The 21,519-nt window shown below is 38.2% G+C and overlaps 1 protein-coding gene across 1 annotated transcript in view; it reads left to right on the forward strand.

Annotated features, from left to right (window-relative positions):
* LOC103805821 (zinc finger homeobox protein 4-like) overlaps positions 1-21,519 on the forward strand; it is a gene marked incomplete at its 3' end in the record, with an annotated part of 54,091 nt that overhangs the window by 3,036 nt on the left and 29,536 nt on the right. The window contains 1 exon segment of the mRNA XM_009078484.1: positions 666-1,168. Within this exon segment, the coding sequence (XP_009076732.1) occupies positions 666-1,168 (503 nt within the window).

The following is a 21,519-nucleotide window of genomic DNA, read 5'->3' on the forward strand; positions in this document are numbered from 1 at the left end:
CAATGCCCCTTTATAGTTAGCAAATTGTCTGTATTCCAGGTGTAAGAGGAGGGCAAATTGGAATCAAATGCTCATGTGTGAGCAGTATACTGTCAATCTCTTACCTAATGGTACAGACTTGTACTAAAAAGAGTTCTCAAACTTTATTTGTAATGTTTCCTTTTGACATACAGAAATTGTGCTTGTGTTGTTCACTGAGTGTATTTTAAAATTGGGAATCCTGAGGTTTGGTACCAAAAGTAGCTAAGTTAGTATAGATGTGCTTAACCTAATTACTGTATTGTAGATATATATATATTGACCTACCTCCAGCATCATTTAAAGGATATAACAAAACTACAATTAGTGCTGTTTAAGTTAATCTTGCCTTTAAAGTTACAAAAGCATTGCTGTTTTGTTATTTTATTGATCAACTTTCATGCCTTTGAAAATACAAATTCCAGAATGACATCATGCCCAGTAGGAGTAATTAAAGCTATCTGATGAGGGAATTTAGAAGTTGAAAGGGATGATTGTAATTGATCCTGATTCAATCCTATTACAGCTTTTTATAGTTTAAGCTCTAGAGAAAGCAAACTCCTTGTCAAGGCTTTATTTTACGGATTCCTTTGTGTGTGCTATGCTTGCTGGTCTCTACTTTCCCTTTTAATTTTTTTTTCCTGTAGTAAATAATGAGCTGCCGCCTGAAATCCGGCTTGCCAGTGGTCAGCTAATGGGTGATGACCTGTCCCTCCTTACTGCAGGAGAGCTGTCACCTTATATCAGTGACCCAGCGCTGAAGCTATTCCAGTGTGCTGTTTGCAACAAATTCACCTCTGACAGCCTGGAGGCCCTAAGCGTGCATGTGAGCAGTGAGCGCTCGCTCCCCGAAGAGGAGTGGAGGGCTGTAATTGGAGACATCTACCAGTGCAAGCTCTGTAACTACAACACTCAGCTCAAAGCGAACTTCCAGCTCCACTGCAAGACTGACAAACATATGCAGAAATATCAACTGGTGGCTCACATTAAAGAAGGCGGCAAAACTAATGAGTGGAGGCTGAAGTGTATTGCCATTGGCAACCCAGTTCACCTAAAATGTAACGCCTGTGACTATTACACCAACAGCGTGGATAAATTGCGCTTACATACTACCAATCACAGGCACGAGGCAGCCCTGAAACTGTACAAGGTAAGCCAGTGACAGCAACTTCAGTTGGCACCAAGTAGGCCAGGAAATTAACTGTTTCAGTGCTCATCAAGCAAGATTTTGAGTAATCAGCAGAATAAATGTTTATTGAACATGCAGATAATCGACCAAAAAGTATGCAGGTTAGTCAGGGAGGAGTGCTCCCGATGAGTCCTGTTGATTCATCTGAGGGCTGGTTTAGGATGCATTTGCTGCAAACACAGACGCCAAATATTTTTGAAAAAAGTCCTCAGTGACTAGCTGTTTGGATTTTTTTTAGATGCCTATGGTTTTACATCTCTAACAACCTTTTCAGACTTTGTCCATTACGTTTTGATCAGAACCTTGACGGAGATTATGGAAAATGATGATTTTTCCATACTGTGCTTAGGGAGAAAGAGATCCTGGCGTATGTATCTGTTTGCAAACATAGTTTATCACAGCCAAGTTATTTCGCATTGGTATTTTCAGTAAGCACATGCAACATGCCACATTATTACCAAGGATATTCAAAAGTAAGCACTGTCATCCTTTTGTCTGCCCTTCTTTTCCAAGCCAGTAATGATTTTTCACAAATATGAAAGGGTGTGGTGTAGATAAATATGTTAGTAGAAAGGCTGTTTGCAAACATAGTTTATCACAGCCAAGTTATTTCGCATTGGTATTTTCAGTAAGCACATGCAACATGCCACATTATTACCAAGGATATTCAAAAGTAAGCACTGTCATCCTTTTGTCTGCCCTTCTTTTCCAAGCCAGTAATGATTTTTCACAAATATGAAAGGGTGTGGTGTAGATAAATATGTTAGTAGAAAGGCAACTGTATTTTTATCTTTACTGGAAAAAACTATGTGGATATAATGAATATGTGGGAGTGATGAATACCATTTATTACACAACTTGTCATGACTTTTTCCAAACCCTAATTAGGGGGTAACTTATTTTCTGCAGTGTGTTTACTGGATTGGCTTGATTGTCTTGGTTCATGTACAAAATATAACACATTCATTTCCAAGATGAATAACTTTGTAACTTATTAAAAACTTCTTTTGTCTAGGGGATATAAAAATTCAGGAAATATTGCAAGCCATTAGTCACTGTAACAAGCTCTAAATATGATTAGAAAATCCATTTTGCAAGTGTTATCTATTGATTTATACTAGAAATCTGTGATAACTAAACTATCAGAGTCATCTGCTGAGTACAGCAACTATGCTAGATTTCTAATCATTTTGAAAATGTCTACGCACGGAACAGATACAGTAAAGTCTCAGCAGCCCTCTAGTTTAAGCAAGAAATAACATTTTTCTGGTGTTCAACCACATTCAAATGGTTGGTCTGAGCTAACACAGGCTGCACACATGGATTTTCATTTTATAACCTGATAGTTGTAACCTTGGTGGATCTACTGTGAATGAAAATGGCAGTAACACAAGATTTGGTCTATTAAAATGTCCCACAGTGCTGGCTGCTCTGCTAATTTAATAATATATTTTATTTAAATTGCATTTTTTCTTAACTCTAGAGGAGTGTTATTTTTTGTGCTTCTTGGTTGGTTTGAGGGGTTTTTTAAGATCCAAAGTCCTGTTATGAATGTGCAAAACGAGCTGAGAGTCTAGTGATACAGTTAGCCTGCTTCAGCAGCAAAATGTCCTTTAGAAGTTCTTGCTCACTGTCATCTGCGAAACCATTCCTGGTTCTCTCCAGTTATGCCGATTGTGCAGCCACACTCAGGTTTTTTAAATGATCCAAGTTAAATATTGTTGGTCTCCATCTCTTTGTTTGAGTGTTAGCCTGGATTATTTCAATGATTTGTTTTATAATGCCACCATTCAGAGCGATGTTACTGCAAATGGTGTCACAGATAGGAATGGCAGAATAGGAGTTGGGAAGGCAAAAGGCTTTCTCAGATGGCTTCACTGCCAAAGCTTTGAAGACGGTTGAAAATAAGGTGGAAGCTGCCTATTTTTTAAAAGAAATGAAAGGCATAGCTATGAATTTACAAGGTACTCAAAACAGTACTGTCTCTTCACTCATTAAAGCTAAGCTCTAGAGAAATCTTCATCAAGTGCATTTGAGTTTGCAGCATGTCCTACAAAATATTTGATGTAGCAGGAGGAGGGACGTAGGGAGCAAATACCAGCATTTAGCACTCATCACTAAAAATGTTCTGCTGCTGAATCTGCTTCTTCGCCAGATCCTTGTTTGTTGGATGGAGCAATTCAGTAGCTCATATGTGGTGCAGCTATCATACATGACAAATGACCATGGCTAGTTGTGGAGTTCAGTCTCTGAATCAGTTAAAGACATGACAGTGGAGAAGGAATCCATAAACTCTCATACACCTTTTAAACTTCCTCGCCTGCAGAAGGACAGTTGAAAATGTCCAGCTGGTAACCATAGGGTTGCAAATCTCCTGAAGCATGTATTTTTAAAGACTTGTCCCTAGGATTGCTAGTGAGAATCTCGGGTTTTTAAAACATCTGTCCCTCATGACTTCTTAGAGAAGCTTGGAAATTTGAACCCCACCAGGCTTAATGCCTCTCAGACAGCAGATAGCATATGCATGTGCACACACTATTTTTATATAATTTCATTTTAAGGCTAACTTGAAGAAGAGGAATGTCTTCTTTAAAATATCAGTTAGGGTGTTAGTATTATTTTGTAAGATTTGGGGTTGGCAGTGCAGTGCTACAATGTGTCACAAAATGACCAAAATGTTCTAGATGTGTGTGCTTTGTAACAGAATGTAATCCTTGTATACATCACCCAGAAAACTTTACTTTTAATTGTGGGTGTACATTCAGGCCTCAAGCTAAAAATAAATGAGATTTTGAAAGTCTGTTAAGTTGTCTGCTAGCAGACTTGATAGTTTTGTCAGGTCTTGGTGAAGCTGTTGACACCAAGAGAGTTGTAAACTTTTTTTTCACTTTATGCATCAGATAAACTTTTAGAGCACCTAAGGAAAAAAAGAACATTAATTTGTATGAATAATAGATATATGCCTTGGGAGCAATATCGAATATTAATGAATTGTGTTTATATTCAAGCAGCTCCTCTTAACTCTTTTAAAATTAAGGTGCTGTGAATATGGTTTGGCAATAAAAACTTTAATACTAAAACCATCTGAAAGCACAGAAAAAGAGTCTGTTTCTTTGTTCCTTTGCTCTGTCAAGTACCTCAGAGTTTTTCTTTAGTCATTCATATTTATTTAAATGTTATTGTTTTGTGAATTTTCTTTTTATAAATGTTGCCATAACAGCTTGATTTCTCTTCTGTGCTTAACTATTGATGGAATAAAAGGATGTCTTTTCATAGCTGTAGCTTTAAAAGCGACCATGAACATCAGAGCTTCTCTTCTGAAGCTGTATAATTTTAGGCAGTGCGGAAATGTCACTGTTAGAGTTAGATTCTAAATGTGGTAAAGTGAAATTTTTAGCTGTTTTCTAAGTTATTTAAAAAAGAAATGGCCTGATTGTTCCTTACAGAGGTGCAGTATTCAAATGGTGTTGGTAATGCGGCTGCTAGGAACCAGAACAAAGACGGCCTTACCCTGAGTGAACTCAGCTTGGCCCAAATGAATTTCCCAAAGACTTAGTTTGGAACTGTGGAGCTCAATATTAGCAAATTAAACCACAGAAGAGTTGCAAGTTCTTGGCAGCATCCGTCAAGAAGCATTCGGTGACTCCAGAAATAAACAGAGAAAGCTTCTATAGCAACAGAGTGCTTTTCCATTCTGCAGGAGGAAGTGTTCAGTTTCTGCAGATTTGGGAAGCTGAGGCAGGACAGTGATCTGTCTCTGTGGATGTAAAGTACATATAGCTAGAATTGCTCTTAAGGCAGCCATTTTGTAGCTTAGTCAAATAGCTTTTGATTCAGGAAACCGCATGTATCATGTCCAGTGCTCATAAAATAGTTTTAAAATACTTTTATTAATAAATAAATAAATAAATGCAGGGGAGCCTTTTTGCAAAGTAAACTGGGATGGCTGAAAAGAAGTGTTACTTAACCAAGTAACTGAATGGCACGATCAATTTGTAATCACAAATAAATATTAAAAGTTAGTCTATCAAAAATATTATTCAATTAGCTGATAATAGCTTTAATAGTAATTGCTTTTATGTTGGATATTTACTGCAGTTTACATCATATATGCAACTATTTAGGAGCTCAGGGAAAGTGACAGGCAGCAGTTAGCAGACTAATACTCGGCTGTGCGAGAACTACCGTGGTTTTCCCTTTATTGACAAAATATTGATCCATAACACTGTTAATGCTATGATTGTCTGTTAAATTTGGGTAGATGACTTTAACTCCTGTGTTCTCAAACAGCAAAGATATTACCTAAAAGGAGTGACCTGATTTCAGTTTAAGAAGGTTGAAGGTTAAAGGTTAGCTCAAAAGCATCATCTGCCTAGCTGCTTAACTTTTAACTGATCAATTTAATGAAAATCTGTTTTGCAGATGGTATTGTAATGTCTTTGGCAGGATTTAGGCAGCTTTAACATTAGACGTATGCTAGTAAAAATTATTTCTTTATTTGACCAGAACAACACCTTTTCTTTTATGTTTTAAGGTAAAAGGCATGTGGGATATGGTATTTTGGCAAAGGACCCAGAAGCAGAAAGTGTTGATGATCTTTCCATATGGGCTCGAAAACAGAATACCTTTATGTCTATTGCTAACGATGACTGAAGAAACAAACAAAGCTGTATTCATTTTTTTACCATAACGTTTTACTTTGAACCCATAAAAAAGCATTTCAGTCAGAATTGTCCTTGGAAAAAGGCTTGTCTTCTTTGCCTGGGGTGGAATGCAACAGCATTAACTTTTTTAACCTGGAAGAGCACGTCGATTGCCTCTTTCAGACCTTGTATTTGTAGATCAGTAGTATTCTTTTCCCTCCTCACAAACCAAGCAGTAATTGTGTTACTTAGCTGTAGATACTATAAATAAGAAGGCAAATTAGTCAATCCAAATGGTAAGTTTTATCTGATGGAGGTTGTCTGAATAAACAAAGAATTAGATCCTTAGGAGTGTAAAGCAGAGCTTTGTGTTTATGTCTTCTGAGAATCTGGCCCTCACAGCTTTTTGCCAAGATAATTAAGTTTCAGCACAAGCACGTCTTTCTGTTTTCAGATGTATGCAATTCAATAGGAATTTCTTGGTCTGCTAATGCAATACTATTATATGTTAGCTTTGTAATTAGCTAGGACTCTATCCCTTTGCTGAAATTCATTGTAATATTACACACACAAGCATAGCTTGCATGTAGCAGTCATGAAAGTGGTGCCCTTTGTTTCATATTGACCTTCCAACTTATTTAAAAAAGAGTTTACAATGGGCCTTTGTTTTGTCCACAAATGATCATAAACAGCTTTCTAAAGAGCCCAATAAAATGAGATAATCACAAATGTATAACATCACATATTGAAAGGGTAGAAGAACAAATGGAGCTTTTACTATATTTTATAGGATGGATTTATAGTCTGTCCTTGGGTCACTTAGGGCCAAGAATTTTCACGGTCAGCTGCTCGGTCCTGCTAGCTAGCATCCTCTACAGGAAATGCAAATACCATGCAGCACCTGCTCTTCAGCTGGGGTTATGCACTGCTTTTTTTAAAGCAAGGTGTCCACTTCTCTGCTGGTTCAAAGTCAAAAGCTTAATTGGACCAGCTTTTTTTATGCATCTGTCATCAGCAAAGCAGAATAGTCTGTCTGGATTCCATAATGCTGTTTGCATATTTGGATTTTAAATCAGCCAGGGATATTGAATGCTTTGCTCATCTTTATCACATGCAGGAGGCACAAGTGGGATTTAGTCCTTAGGTAACTTTTAGTGTAACAGTTCCCCAAGGAATACTGCTTCGGTTTTTCTCATTATCCTTGTTCTGGATGAAAGCATCGGTGTTAGGAATTAACAACTGAGGGGTGTGTGAAGTATATGCATATGGGGACGAATGGACTAACAGCCCAATTCACTTTGTTTGCTTTACTCTGTTTGGCATGAAATGTTGATACTTGATCAGCCCAGAATGAACAGAAAGTCACATTCTTTTCGTTTCAATTGTCCTGCACTAACCTTTTAATATAAAATCAAATATCCTAGATATGTGCCAGTCCAATTATTGAACTGTCATTGTTCCAGTATGATGGTAAAAGAGGTCAGGAGATTGTGCAGCATTGATTTGCATAAAAATCATTGTGGAAAGGAAATTGGAATATGTCTGCACATCTGAGGAGCCAAACCATGCCTTTCTTAATCTTATTCTTGTTGTTTGTTTGGGTGAAGAAAACTGTTTTCAGTGACAGACAGAACTTATTCTAATTTGTTCCTCAACACAGACCTCACGATATAGAGGATAGAGGGTATTTCAATTTTTATAGTATTTTCAGATATATGTTCATTTAAGGTTTTATAAGTTTCATGAAATGTAATTTCCCCTGCAAGTTTTAGTTACTGTAATTCAGATTATGCTGTTGTGCTTACATGCATAAAGAGAAACCAGTGTTGAAAGAACACAGTCTAGTCACAGTTATACATACATTGTGTAGTCATAGCTATACATAATGTATATGCCTACTGTATGTACTTACTATAGACAAGTACATTTATTAAACAGGTAAATTGTTGGCTAGCAAAATAGCTATTTCAAACCTATTCTTTTTCATTTTAAATTTAAAACAAAGTATTAGAGAAATAATTTTCACATCATATCTCATGTATATTTAATTTGAGATTCAGATGTCTGGCTCTCAGATAGTCCTTCATAATGGTCCTTGTAAAAAAATTGCATACTTTGTATGCAGCTTATTGTACACTGCTAAAACAGAAAGGTGCTTTCAAATCACAGTTGATAGAATCCCCATGTTCTCCTTTGAAATGCTGTCCAGAATCCCAATTTGCTTGCTGTCCTGTGTGAGGATGTATAAGGCTCCTGTTTGAAAGAAGGCTGTATCAGACTCCTTGGATATGACTTGCAGTGTGCAACCTGCTCAGTGGAGCCTGAGCTAGTAGCCCCTCTTGCAGAGAAGGAAGAGTGAGCAAGGAGGAGAGCAAAAGCAGTAGAAAGAGGATCAGCCTCATTTATTCAGTATGCGCAACACACAAAATGGCTGTATAACAGCTGTATTTTGTGCCTGGAGTTCTTCCATTCTGACATTAAGAGAAATATGTAATTATTTCTGACTGAGATTCAGAGTAGAGATGCAGTGGATAGTGTATGTAAGAGTACTATGTCAATGTGAGTGCATGTGTATGTGTGTATAAATAGATTGCAGCTATGGATTTAGCAGCCACTCCTTCCCAGCCTTGCAACATAGATTTTCTTGTTACCCTTAGGAGATTTTAGCTGATATTATGCAACTCGCTACAGGTGTCTTCTCTAAAACTGTAATTAGTTTGCCAGACTCTCCCAGGTGAGATTTTTCTTCACGCTCTCTTCCACATATTTAAGAATGAGCAGCAAAAAAATAAAAAGAGTGAGACATGGAAAGTTATAATTTGACATGCATATATGTACTTCAGCTTTGCTATTGGTTTTGCTAAGTCATTTAGGTGAAACTTTCCCTTTGTCTATGTATTTGCAGTCCATCCAGACAAAATGCCAGAATTGTGATATTATAGGAGGATTGATGGGAATAAAATCTTAGAGACCTCATATGTACAGGACTGAGATTTGAGCTGTTTGATACACAGCTCTTGAGATTGTACTGGCTCTATACGTGTCTATAATGCTAGATAGACAAATTCATTTTCTGCATTTCTTTGTTTTTCCCTCCTTTGGGGTACCACCAGAGCAATGCTCCAGTCAGATTTTTTAAGCAAGGGTAGTGAAGAGGCTGGTGTGAAATGCTGAGTAATACCATTTCTGTTGGTTTCAGCAAGAACTGGGCACAATGCAGTAGACATATTTTATTGGATAAGCTTCCATGTGTATGTTTGTGGGCAAAATACAATACAGTACAACAGGAAATAGGTAGTAATTGCATTAAGTGTGAGTAGGGTTTTTATGTTAATAAAACATAAATTACAGGTGGTAGCTTGTAATATTTTTTGATCCTGATGGTCTGCCTGTTAGGCTGGTGTAAATAAAGGCATGATGATCATACAACTTCATGCTGATATATAAAGAAAATGAAGCTTTGCTAAGAACTGCAAGACCTTTGCTTTGTGGACAGCCATGAAGAAGGATGTCATGGAAATGACCCCCTTGGTCCGCAGCAGAAGGTGCCAACCCTGCAGTTCTGCAGCAGACAGATACACAGAGTACTGTGCACCATAGCCTCAGGGGAAACTGTTCTACTCTTCCTGTGGGAGGGAAGGCATTAAGATAATCCTTAGCTTTTAAAGGCAGGGGGCATTGAAGGAAACAAAAATTGAGCAAAAGTAGTCCTTGAATGATGAAGTGTGCAGATTCCCATGCCTTGGGCATCCTGCTGCAGTAGCAGTTACAATAACAGAAAAAAAAATGGTTTTATCATATACAAGGAGTATGAGCAATACTCCTTGGTTATATGCATGAGTAGGAAACTACATATTGTTAATGGGAGCCATGAATGGTAATATACTAACCTTATTCCTAGAGTGAGTATTTGACCACATGAATTGCCTAAAAAAATGTAATTTTTTTCTGTTTAAAATTGTAATCCTAGAGCATTAATCAAATCATGCTATTCACATGATTCTCATGTCTAAAACACATGACGATATAAGTACTGGTTTATTGCTGGATTGTGTGCAGACAGCCTAGCATATAGGGACAGTGTTCAGGGTTCTGCCCCAAGAGAGTGTTTATTTGTTGTCTTTGGTTTCCCTTGTAAACTTTCCCAAAGAAGAACACACACAGCTTCCCTTTACTGCTCCTGGAGAAAAGAACCATAGAGCCAACTATGACATCACAGAATCCGCTGGTCAGGGATAGTTTGTACCTCAGCCTTTTACAGAAAAATAGGTTACTCTTAGTCAGAGAAAGTTCAAGATCAATCCTGTTGTGATGATCCTATTTAAAACAAAGGCCTACATGGAAACGTTTCTTACCAGAACTTTATCAGGCACTTCCAATGGTCTATATCATCTTGTTTTAAAGTCATTTGAGACATGGAATTTTCCATTGACATCCTAAACTTGTGTTTGCGCCTAAAACAGTCCTCGCAGGGGGAGATCAGTTGTCTCCAAACAACTTTATTAAGAAGGAAGATGTTTTCCATGGAAAATCCTGAAAAGTTGCAAGTTGCTCAAGTCTCATGACAGGTATAACTGATACTATCCTTGTGTTAAATTCGGAACTCTGGGTTCTATTGGTAAAAGAGAAGGAAGGGCACTTCTTATTCACGGGATCATAGAATCAGAATGTCTGGTGTTGGAAGGGACTCATAAGGATTGCCGAGTCAAACTCCCTGCTCCTCGCAAGACTACCTAAAACCAAACCATGTGACTAAGAATGTCATCCAGATGCTCCTTGAACTCTGACAGGCTTGGTGCTGTGACCACTTCCCTGGGGAGCTTGTTCCAGTGACTGACCACCCTCTCAGTAAAGAACCTTTTCCTAATGTCCAGTCTGAGCTTCCCCTGACACAGCTTCATACCATTCATGCAACAATGAACCTATTTTCTAAGTAACCTAGACAAAAACTTGCTCTCTCTGGGAGATAGATTGAGGCAAAAAATACTAAAGTTTTCTAATTGAATAAACACTTTGTGAATGACCAGAAGCTTGATATTTTTACAACTAGAACAATGAAACAAAGTCTAAAGAGGGTCTTGGTTTTCTTGCTCTTTGTGTGTTAGTGGTGAGAGCATGGAAAAAGGCTTTCTTTACTACTGAAATGAGATAGCTCTTAGTATCTAGATGTTACTATTTTGGAAACACCCTTTGGCATTTGCAGATATGTATGCAGCTAATGAATGACTGGAAATTAGGAAGAATGAAGCTGGTGGAAAAAAATGAGGCCAACTGCAAGTGTTTCTGAAAACCTTATGTCCTTATTTGTCCAGGAACTTCTGTGACTCAAAATCTTTGACCCAGGAGGAAGTTAGGACCCTGCTGGGATATATCAGGGCAGGATCTTCTGAAGTCAGCTCTCAGATGACAAAGATCACAGGCCACAAAAAATAGTTTAAGACTAATTTTACCAAATTTCTGACCTAGACTTTGGGCAGATTTGAAAGTACTGCTGTATTATTAGTCCCCTGGGAGTAGTCCTGATGCAGAGGCATTTCAGTAATAAGTGTGGTACCTAGGCTGTGGATATCTTTTGTCAGTTTTTGATTTACTAAGATAGACTCATAGGTCATGATGAATTGGATATGCTGTCAATGTGCTCTATCTCTTTGTTCCTACAATCTCCAGTGGCATGTTTTGTAGTGTGTCAGGCTTCAACAGTATCTTCACGACACTTGAATTTCTGTGACTTATAGAACTCAAGGAATAAAAATCTTTGTAACTAGTCATTAGGACTGCTTACAGCTGTTTTTGAGAAAGAGAAAATCCTTTTTCAGATGCTTTGTAGTTTCTTTGAATTTTTTTCAGGATCATCTGTGACTCAACATGTCACATGTAGGACCTGGATCCAGAAGTCCTGCTAGGGTATTTATTTTCTTTCATGAGTTATCCACAGAGCAGCTCAAATTCTGTGGTCTCAGCTAACCTCAAAAGTATCAAAAGGATGGTAAGGTTTACCCAAAGCATTTTGGGGCATACAGAGAGCTATGCTGTTTTTGAAGAGTTATGTGTATGTAATATTTTTTCTGGTAAGAAAGAAAGTTGAGCTTGTAATCAGTAAAAGAACTCTAAAATCTCATGCTACAGATTTCAAGCCTGTAACCCAGCTTACTTAGCATTTGTGCTGTCCAGCTACAAAGGTTTTGTGCCTCACATGTCCACAACAGGAACTAAACAAATGTCTCTACTTCTAATAGTTGTTTGTCCTAATAGATTTAGAAGGCAAGGTCAATACTGCCTGGACTAGGAAACAGAGTATGGTCTTGGGAAAACAAGAAAATGTGTCTCTAACCAAGCAGAGGTGAGTGAGAGGTTGGTCCCCAGTATGTTTAACAATCTAAATGGACCTTATAGAATTATAATCAAGCATAGCACTTAATTTCTGCACATATGTCTGTCTGCCTGCATATATTTATCTTTACATGTGCTTAATAGAGTGTCTGTTCTTGAAGAAGGGGTGCAGTGGAGGGAAACAAAAAGACAGGTGTTTGTGCTTATAAAAGTGTTCGCTTCCCAAGAGCATAAACAGACTTTAAAACTATGTGTGTCCATACATACCCCAGGCTGCTACTGTCACCTTTTATAATGCTGTCCAAAGGTCTATGCATGTGAGTGTCTGCTGTAGTAAAGGTTGTATTTCCATTTTTGTTTCTAATTTCCTTCTCCCAGTTGCTCATAATTTTCTTATAGACACTTTTAGGGCTGAAATTATCAGGATATGGTTTAGGTATATGGATTATTTCTTTCTTTGTTGGAGCTCTTTCTGAGTCACTTAATCATGAGATATTTTTCCAACTTGTCCTAATGAAAAATACTCCATGGCAAATAAAGTTATTTAAGTACATTTCTTGCAGTGACTGTCAATAACAGAAGAGAATGCTATTTTAAAGGCAACAACACATTAATAGGCCAAGTATGCAATCATTGTCCTATCGCAGCAAAATTATACCATTAGTCCACCTGATCTAATCTCTTTGCTCCAGACCAGCTAACAACAATTATTCTCAGAGCAGAGCAAAAAAAATAAATAATGTCAGGGACAAATATGGAGTAATGTTGCTCATACAGGAAAATTCTTTTTCTTCTCGTATGTCCTTTGTACTTAAAGAACAATGAATTAACATCATATGAATTCAAGTATGGGTTTGGGTTTTTTTCCCCCAAAGTGGTCTTTTGGTAGCCTTTTATGTACACAAATGTCAAATCAGTTTATAAACTGAACTCTTAGCTCAGTCACATGCAGTGGGAAGTTCCACAGGTTAATTTAACCAGCATATCAATATAATTTTTTCAGCTTTTAAAAATTTCTGTCCTTAATTTATTGAGTTTTGTTTGGTTTTATTCATCTGGTAACAGAACAAAAAAGATCATCTGTTCTTACTTGCTTTATGATCTTCCTATGTAATCTTTATAACTTCCTAATAATCTTTATGATTATTTTATGGTCTTTTTATCATGTCTCTCTTTTATTTACACTTTTAATGCACCAAAGAATTTCAGTCTTTTAAGTGTTTCTTTTAGTGGAAGTTTTTCCACATTTCTGCTAATCCCATCACTGATCTCTGAACTCATTTTGCTGCTGAAATTTTTTTCTTGAGATACACAGATATTTCAGAACTGAACATACTGTTCTTAGTGGAACTGTATGATCTTACTGTCCCATGCCTGGTGCATCCAAAAATATAATCTGCTTTAAACAAATCCTATTGCATTCTGTGCTGGAAAAGTGTTGCCTTTTATTGCATATCTCTTCCCACGCCCCCCTTCATACTGGTGCTGAAGTGTCCTAGAGGAGTTACATTTAACTTAGACACCAGTGACATGTTTGATTGGTGCAAAGTATTCCTTCTAATATACATTTTCTTGAATTTATTTATAAATACTGAATTTCTCCTGCATGCACAGCTATCATTAAACTTATCTGGCATTGCTGATAGTTCTTTGGGTGGTCTTGACTGGCATGAATTCATTTATGACTTCTGCAAGATCAGTACGAGTTTGATGTTATAGAAGACACAGAGGTAACTTTTGTCCTGTTAAATGGTCCATTAGTTGGTCTAGCTTGTTTTCTGTCTCTGTCAGTTTCTAATCCATGAGTTTTTTGCCTCTGTGTTAGTTGCCTACATTAAGTGATTAGAATGCTTCCTGCTCAGCCAGCTGAGAGGGAAAAACTCCAGCTCTGAATTACTCCATGGAGGAGTTAATTTCACCCTCATATTGGGAGAGTGAGGGAAAGAAGCATCCCCTTACCCCCATGTCACATTACCTGTCTCTTCAGATAGCTGCCTCTTATTGCTTTCCCACATGTATTGGTATACATAGTGGCTTAGGGTGCAAATGCCTGTAGGCAGTTACCAATTTGCTGAGCCTGAAGTACAGAAATAGCTAATTAGCCATCTATCTGCAAATATTTACCCCAGGATATTTATTTACTGGTGCAAATTAGGAGATGTTTTTTCTGCATGTGGACTACAAGGCTGAGGCATAACTGAAACTGACTCTTTGTAGTGTGCTTTTTTTATACTGTTTAGTGCTAACTTTAATGTATTATTGATTGTTATTAAGGTACACCATGAAATACAGATGGGGTATCTGTTGTGGTTGAGCTCATACTGTGGGAGCTATGTTGACTCTTGGATTGTTCTGGCCTTCATGCTGCTTGACATTAAAACCCTTCACGTTAGGGTTTAGAAGAGAAAGAAATATAAAGTAACTAAGTTACCCTGTAGGTACTATGACGTAATGTGAAAATATGATGCCAAATGCCCTCCCCACCAAGTCAGCACAAAATTGAAATTAAATACTAATTTCAGAGCAAGCCAGAAAGTTCCAAATTCCCTTTGTGAGCATATACAAACACTAGTTTAGGACAGTTGCATCTGAATTTAAATTAGCTGTTCTACCTGCCAGCAGAGAAGGAAGTGCTAAAGCGATGGGCTTAGGGGTCTGCTTTTCAGGAATTCTGAGTGCTAGTGGCTCCTGTTGGTGGTGTGTGTTTAGCCTCCCAGGGTCTGAGGTCATGCTCAGGTGGTGACCAGCTCCTGTGTCCTGATTCCCAGCCTCTGTCCTTGCACAGCCCTCTTGGCTGGATGTATTGGCTAGTTTGAAATACACAAAAATTGCATCAGAAGATCAATTGCTGCTGAAATGTCACTACTGAACCCTGTAATACTGCTAATTAGTTAAAGAAAAAGAGGCATGTTGATATGCACTTATCTTGGCAGTGGATCACTGAATATTTTTTCACAAAATTAGGTTGTTCCCCCTCCCTCTCTCTGAAAAGTTAAAGTATATAAATGCTGGGGTTTAAAAAAATTTTTTATTTCCTATGCCCCCATAAAATGAAATACTTCTAAATGGTTCTCGCTATGTCCAGCAGTTTGCATCTTAGAATAGCTTACTTTTGTTTGAAACTCTTAAAGTGGTTATTAGTCATTGGAGAAAATGTGAAATAAGGGAACCTATGACAAACACAGTCACAGGACAACCCTTTCTAACCTTGGCTCAACTCCCTTTCTGCCATTAATGGAGCAAAAGAAACTGGAGATTTGATGCAAGTTCCCTGCCGTGGGGGAGGGCAGGGTCACTCTGCTGGTGTCAGGGAGTCCCCGCCTGGCAGGGAGCCAGCTGTGTGTGCACTGCCTTCCCACCGCACACCACGCGCGGGATGTGTCGGGAGAAGGACTGGGAAGGGCAGTAGCTAGAGTGTGTGTAATGCACAGAGTCTGTGATGAGAGTGAAATCCCCCCTACACAGCGAGACATGGGGAGCTCTCAGGCAGAGCTGGCTCAGGAGGATGCTGGTGACTGCAGGAACCTTTTTATCTGCTACAGAAAGGCAATGGTTGCTGTCACAAGCTGTAGGATCTGACTGCAGTCCTGTGTTTTGATCCCTTGCTCAGGTAGGTTTCATTTCTCATGTGCTCACCTTGCAGGGAGCCTGCCTGGGCTGTGTTGGTGCGTTATGGGCTTGATGAAGTACTGCAGTTGTTTCCAAGCAGCAGTTGTTCTTTTTCAGTGCTAAAACACATACCAGGCACTTGTTCACACATTCCATCCCCCAACTTTTCATCTAGCATTTAGGTTTTGGTGAGGATTATTTCCACAGTTTGCCACAAAGATAAGATACTCAGCTGCCAATGGCATGAGTGGAGTCTGTTTTTTTAGTATGAGATAGGTCACACTGTTAAAGAAAAGTCCAAATATTTGCAAAGACACAGGAGAAATAGAAGGGTTTTACTGGTTTTTTTCCTCTGTAAAAGTTGTTTGAAGTTTTAAAAACATTGTTTGTTTCCTATTAAAATGGTGATGGGAGGAAAGAGATGGGAAGAATGTAGGCCAAATCTGCCTTTGTTGTAGTATTGCTGATCTCGGTAGTATTACTCCAAGGATGGAGGAGTTTTCCAAAACGACAGTGTTTCTTAACTGTGTCAATTGTCTGGGACGTGGCTCTCCTGTGGTTTGACTACTGTGGTTTGTCACTACTGTGAGAAATTATCCAGTTCAAAAAGTTCTGTTATTTGGGTAATTTCTTGCTGAAATTGATGGTTACTGTTTCTGTTTTTCTCCTGAAGTTTATTTCTAGGGTTTTTCCATTTGTTTCTGGTGCTCTAGATAAAAGGCTAGTCACAAAGGAAGAGTCAGAGAGACTGCCCGGTGAAAAAGATGTGTAAAAGAGGAGAGGATTTAAATTTGGAAGTGTTGTCGCTCTCATGGAAGCAGTTTCCCTGCTTGATACAGAGTGTGAGTTGATATTGTAAAATCTACCTCCTAAATATCTTTCACAGATCAAAACAGGTTACTGGGTATTGATAACTGTAACATACTTTGTGAGTGAGCATACACGCTAGGACACCTCATCTATGGCCCATTTCTCCTCCTAAATTATTCCACATTTGTAAGCATTTTTCAAGCAGCTACTATTTAAAACTAGAAAGCCTCCACCCTGAAAGGCCCCAACCTGTCAGAAACATTTCCTCTCTTGCCTGAAGCTTGGAATTACACTCCAGAATGCCAGCTCCCTCAGGACTGTGCATAGTGTCATCCCTGCCTCGTGGTTTACTCTTTGCAGTTGCACACACATACAGCCAGTATTTACCACCTCACCACATTCTTCTTCTTCCTGCTCTACCAACTTCTCTACGTGTCTGTTTTTCACAGTGCCATTTGCATCTGGAATGGTGTCATTTCTGCAGCACTTAGCCCTATTTCATTCTTGCCAAGCCCTAAACTCCTTTATATTTTTTCTCTTTTCTGCCAATAATCTTCTTTTCCACTTCCTTTTGCGAATGTGTGTGAGTATTTGTGTACATTGTCAAATATGCATTTCTAATTATCTGGGATGAGTGGGATAAAGGTTTTATTGTCTCAAGCTTGAGTTGGCTGTGTTGTTTTAAGTAATAAAGAGAGAAGAAGATATGCTGACTATCCCACAGGAAACTTGTTATGCATTTTGAACCTCCTGCATATTTTGCATTAGGAAAAATATGCTCAAAATTTGTGGGATGCTCTTTAACAGTATCAATACCCTTTTTCTCATAAGCTTGCATGCACCAAACCAAGCTTCACTAATATTAAGGAGGAAAAACAGTGCCGTGCCTTTGTGACTAATATATTTTAGAAACGTCTTACATTCTTCTTATGATATCTTTTCCATACATAATGTTTCAGTTTGAAGGCCTGATTTCTCAAGGCCTATCAGGGCTAAAAACAATCTGGAAACTTCTCACTTCCAGTACTATAAAGCTCCTGTTTCAGACACAGATCACAAGATTAGCACATCATTGGTAGAAGGCCCATCCTGGGTATTGGCCCATTATAATCTGAAAGGAAATTTTTTTCATTTGAAGGCAAGGAAAAAATCTTCATGGTGGTTTGTAGCAAAACCAAGCTAATGACAGCTCATTTAAGCTGTCTGGGCTGGGAGCATTAACAAATTTACCCCTGGAGATAATTTTAGGTCTTGTTTCAAGCAGAAATTTTGCTGACACCATCTTCTAGGATTCATTTGAGACTCCTCTGAAGACCATGTTCCTCTACCTTCCACATGACAGGTGTAGAAGTGTGCCTTGGGCAGTCAGAGTGCTCTTTGTGAAGGATGCTGGACCTGTGCTGATACAAAATCTTCCATGTTGCATCAATAAGTCTGGCATGCCAGAAAAATACAACATATAATAGTTCCAGACCATGGTCTTTCATTTTATTTTAGATATAGCCAGTGGGAGCACATATAAAAAGTTACCTATCTGTGTAAATGTGTCAGACCAGGGGTTTGATACCCACAGTACATATCCTGATGAGACCCTGTGTTGTTGTTTAGAAAGGGTTATTTTTTGTCCCAACTCAAGCAAAAGGTAAATTTTCTATTGACTTTGGTGGAACTAAGATTTCACACATGACATTAAATCATGTACAAATGTGTTTATGCATATTTTAGCCAAATATATAAACTGTGTTTAAACTATCTAATATACAGATGCCTAGAATGAATGAACTAAAAAGTCTGGGTAGGGGTGAAATATTCAGAGAATGTAATGGGGACATGTTTTGCACAATGATAATATTGAGAGGTTTTGTACCCTTTATCAGGTGCTTTCTTCTACTGTAAAATCATGTGGGCTTTTTTCTAGTTGCATCAGTTTTCAGCTACAAATGTTTTACATTATAAAACTGTGTAAAACAGACTAAAAATTGGGAAGCATAAGAACAGATAATCTGAAGAATTAAGTGCTTTGGGCTAACTTCTCTTACCAGGTTTCAGAGATACAGAGGGAGACTGTATTTAAAACCCCTCATCAGAGCAAAATGAACGTTTTAGTGTTCTCAGACATAATATCAGGCTAACATGCTCCCTGACTGATATCCAGTGCATACTGTATAATTGCCAGCCTGCTTCTCCAAGTGCCTTGAAGATGACATTTTTTTAATGTCCCAATATTAATAACCAGATGTGATCTTCTTCCTGCCCAGGAGTCAAGCTAGCTGGCCAGGTCAGGCTGTTTGTCTGTGTGCACAGACTGTGAAGTCTATTCAGAATGACAGGTATTGGGGGGGGAGGCGGGTAGGGTGTTAACCTCAAGACCACCAAAAGGGACTTCTCCCTGCTGGGAACAAAGACCAGCAGGAGCTTCAGCCTTTTTCAGTACTCCTGGGATTTTAACCAAGTGAACAAAAGATGATGCACAGCTGAAGAAATGCTCTTCACAGCTGATACATAATTTAAGATGTTCAGTTACAAACAACCGGATATGTATTTGTGATTTCATTTGAGCACAGTCCAATTATCTGCAGTCAGTTAATATTTTTCTATGCGTAGTTTCTGTGTGCTGTTTAATATGTTTGGAAGATGCTCAATTGCCAGAGTTTGAGTACATGCTATCTTTGCAAATAGCCCTAGCACTTAAAGAAATAGCATTAAAACACCAGCAGTTTCTATGGGGTGTTTTCTACCTTCTAGTTAATGTTTGCCAGTCTATGTGTAGAATTATTTTAGAATATGATATAGTTTCATGAAACATATATTATAAAACCATTTACTCTTCACTCTCTCTTTTTGTTAGGTAAAACAAAAAAATCAAAAGAAGAAGCTATTTGTTTCCTAATTGATTTTCTACGTTAGTTGTTCATTGAATAGATAAGTAGTGCCTGTGATATTTGATTACAGAGCAAGGCACCCATTTAACCTTCCGTTCTTTCCTGGCCAGGATTTCAAATACAATACAACGTACCTCCCTTAGGCTCAGTAGGATTAGACTGCTAGCAGTAATCCCTGATGCTATGAAATAGACCTGATAGAACTTCAACTCACTTGTTTAGGATTATGCTCATGAATTTCAGCTCATCTAGTTGTATTAACCCTTTGGGAACTCATGTGGCTTATGCTGCTATAAATAATAAAACACATTATAATAAACAATGGTAGATATGTATCAAAGCTTATTTATGTGTTTTAATTAATTCCTTTTTCTTTGTGATCAAAATGTAAAATTCACATTGAAATTAATTTAGCATCTATAGTATAAATTCTCAGAGTTTGTTTTAATTCTGATGTTCAGATATCTTTTGCAATTCAGCAGTATCTTTAAACAGTTCAGTCTCAATTTGTGCATTGATTTTTAAAAATATTTGAATAAATTTTAGTTCTCAAGGTTGCACTGAAAGGGCAGACAAATGATATCTGCTAACTACAGAGCATGAGTGCAGAATCTTCCAGTATAATGACTTGAATGCAGCCATGATCCTAGGGTACAGATGAGGGGTATTGGTACCTGAGCTTTCACTTCCTGGCTTTTCTGCTGATAGCAAAAATCCTGATAAGGGCAATAATGATTTACGATGACTTATGCCCCATTCAAAAAACAGAGTGAAAGTGCTAGGGCATTTCTGATGGACTGCCAGATAGCTGGCAAGCAAAAGTGTTGTAATCACTCCTGAGATGGACTACTTTTTTGAATTGGTGACTTGTATTTAAATGCTGATTTTTAATCTGGCCAAAACACTATAGGGAATAACTCTGTGACAGCAGTAAGAAGGAACAGATCTTTTCTTTCTTTTAATTTCATTTTCAGAGTCCTAAAACCCACCAGTGAAATAAATATTGTTTCCTATTACCAGTCTCTTAAATGGTTCAACCTTTAGTTCAAAGACTCATTAAATATTCATGTGCACAACTAATTGTATTGATTTATTTAAATGAATATATGTATATGTTTTAGAATATTTGAAGTCAATGAAATTACAATGAAAAATTGCAGGGAGTTTGACTTGGGAACTCTAACCTACTCTCACCTTCTAGGCAGAAGATAGTGTCAAATTAGGACGGACTGAATGTGCACATTCAGGCATTAGCTGGTGAAACTACTGCCCCTTCAATACACCTGCATGTGCAATTGCTATATTTAAAGGCAAGATGACAGGCAGGATCAGTGCTACTAGCTGCACTTGATGACAGAGGCATCAGGGCATTTCTTTACCCCTTAGACGCTATTAAACCATGCCTATTATTGTAGATCTGTCGGATACTCTTGATACATTTGATGATAAAGTGGTATTGATGAATAGCTGAAGGCCATGAGAGCAATAAATGAAGTTACTCTTGAGTGATTCCATTCTTTTTTTGCAGGAGGACTCGGGAGTGGGGGCAGTTTGAGGTGGTTGTTCATCAGCCTGGTGGGTGCACTCATGTGCTCCCACATGGAGTATTGCTGAGTTCTAGTCCATCACCCTTCTTGATTAACATATGCCCAAGGCTGTTACAGGAGAATCATCTGTGCTTGAGGTGAAGATGTCTCCAAGATGCAGATGATTTTCATCTGCACAACTATTTCATCAGACTTAGATGGTGAAATCAATCGTTCGACTGTATCTTGCCAGCCTTGGGGTTTGGATCTACCAGCTGTGTTGTAAACTGAGGTCATGCTGGTGGGATTCAACAGCTGGTAGGATGGCCAAGGCAGCACTGTGTAGCTGTCAGTCATAAGCCTTGTTGATTCTGCATTTGGCTACTGAGGTAACCCAAGGAGCAATAAGAATCCCTGGGTCATTTATATGTATATATGGCTGGTGACTAAATGGATAGATGTTGCTTCTCTTTCAAATCAGCTTCTGTCAAGTTCTTTTGTTTTAGAAATAT

The sequence above is a fragment of the Acanthisitta chloris genome, unplaced genomic scaffold, assembly GCF_000695815.1.
Source record: "Acanthisitta chloris isolate BGI_N310 unplaced genomic scaffold, ASM69581v1 scaffold20057, whole genome shotgun sequence".
In the NCBI taxonomy this organism is placed as follows: Eukaryota; Metazoa; Chordata; class Aves; order Passeriformes; family Acanthisittidae; genus Acanthisitta; species Acanthisitta chloris.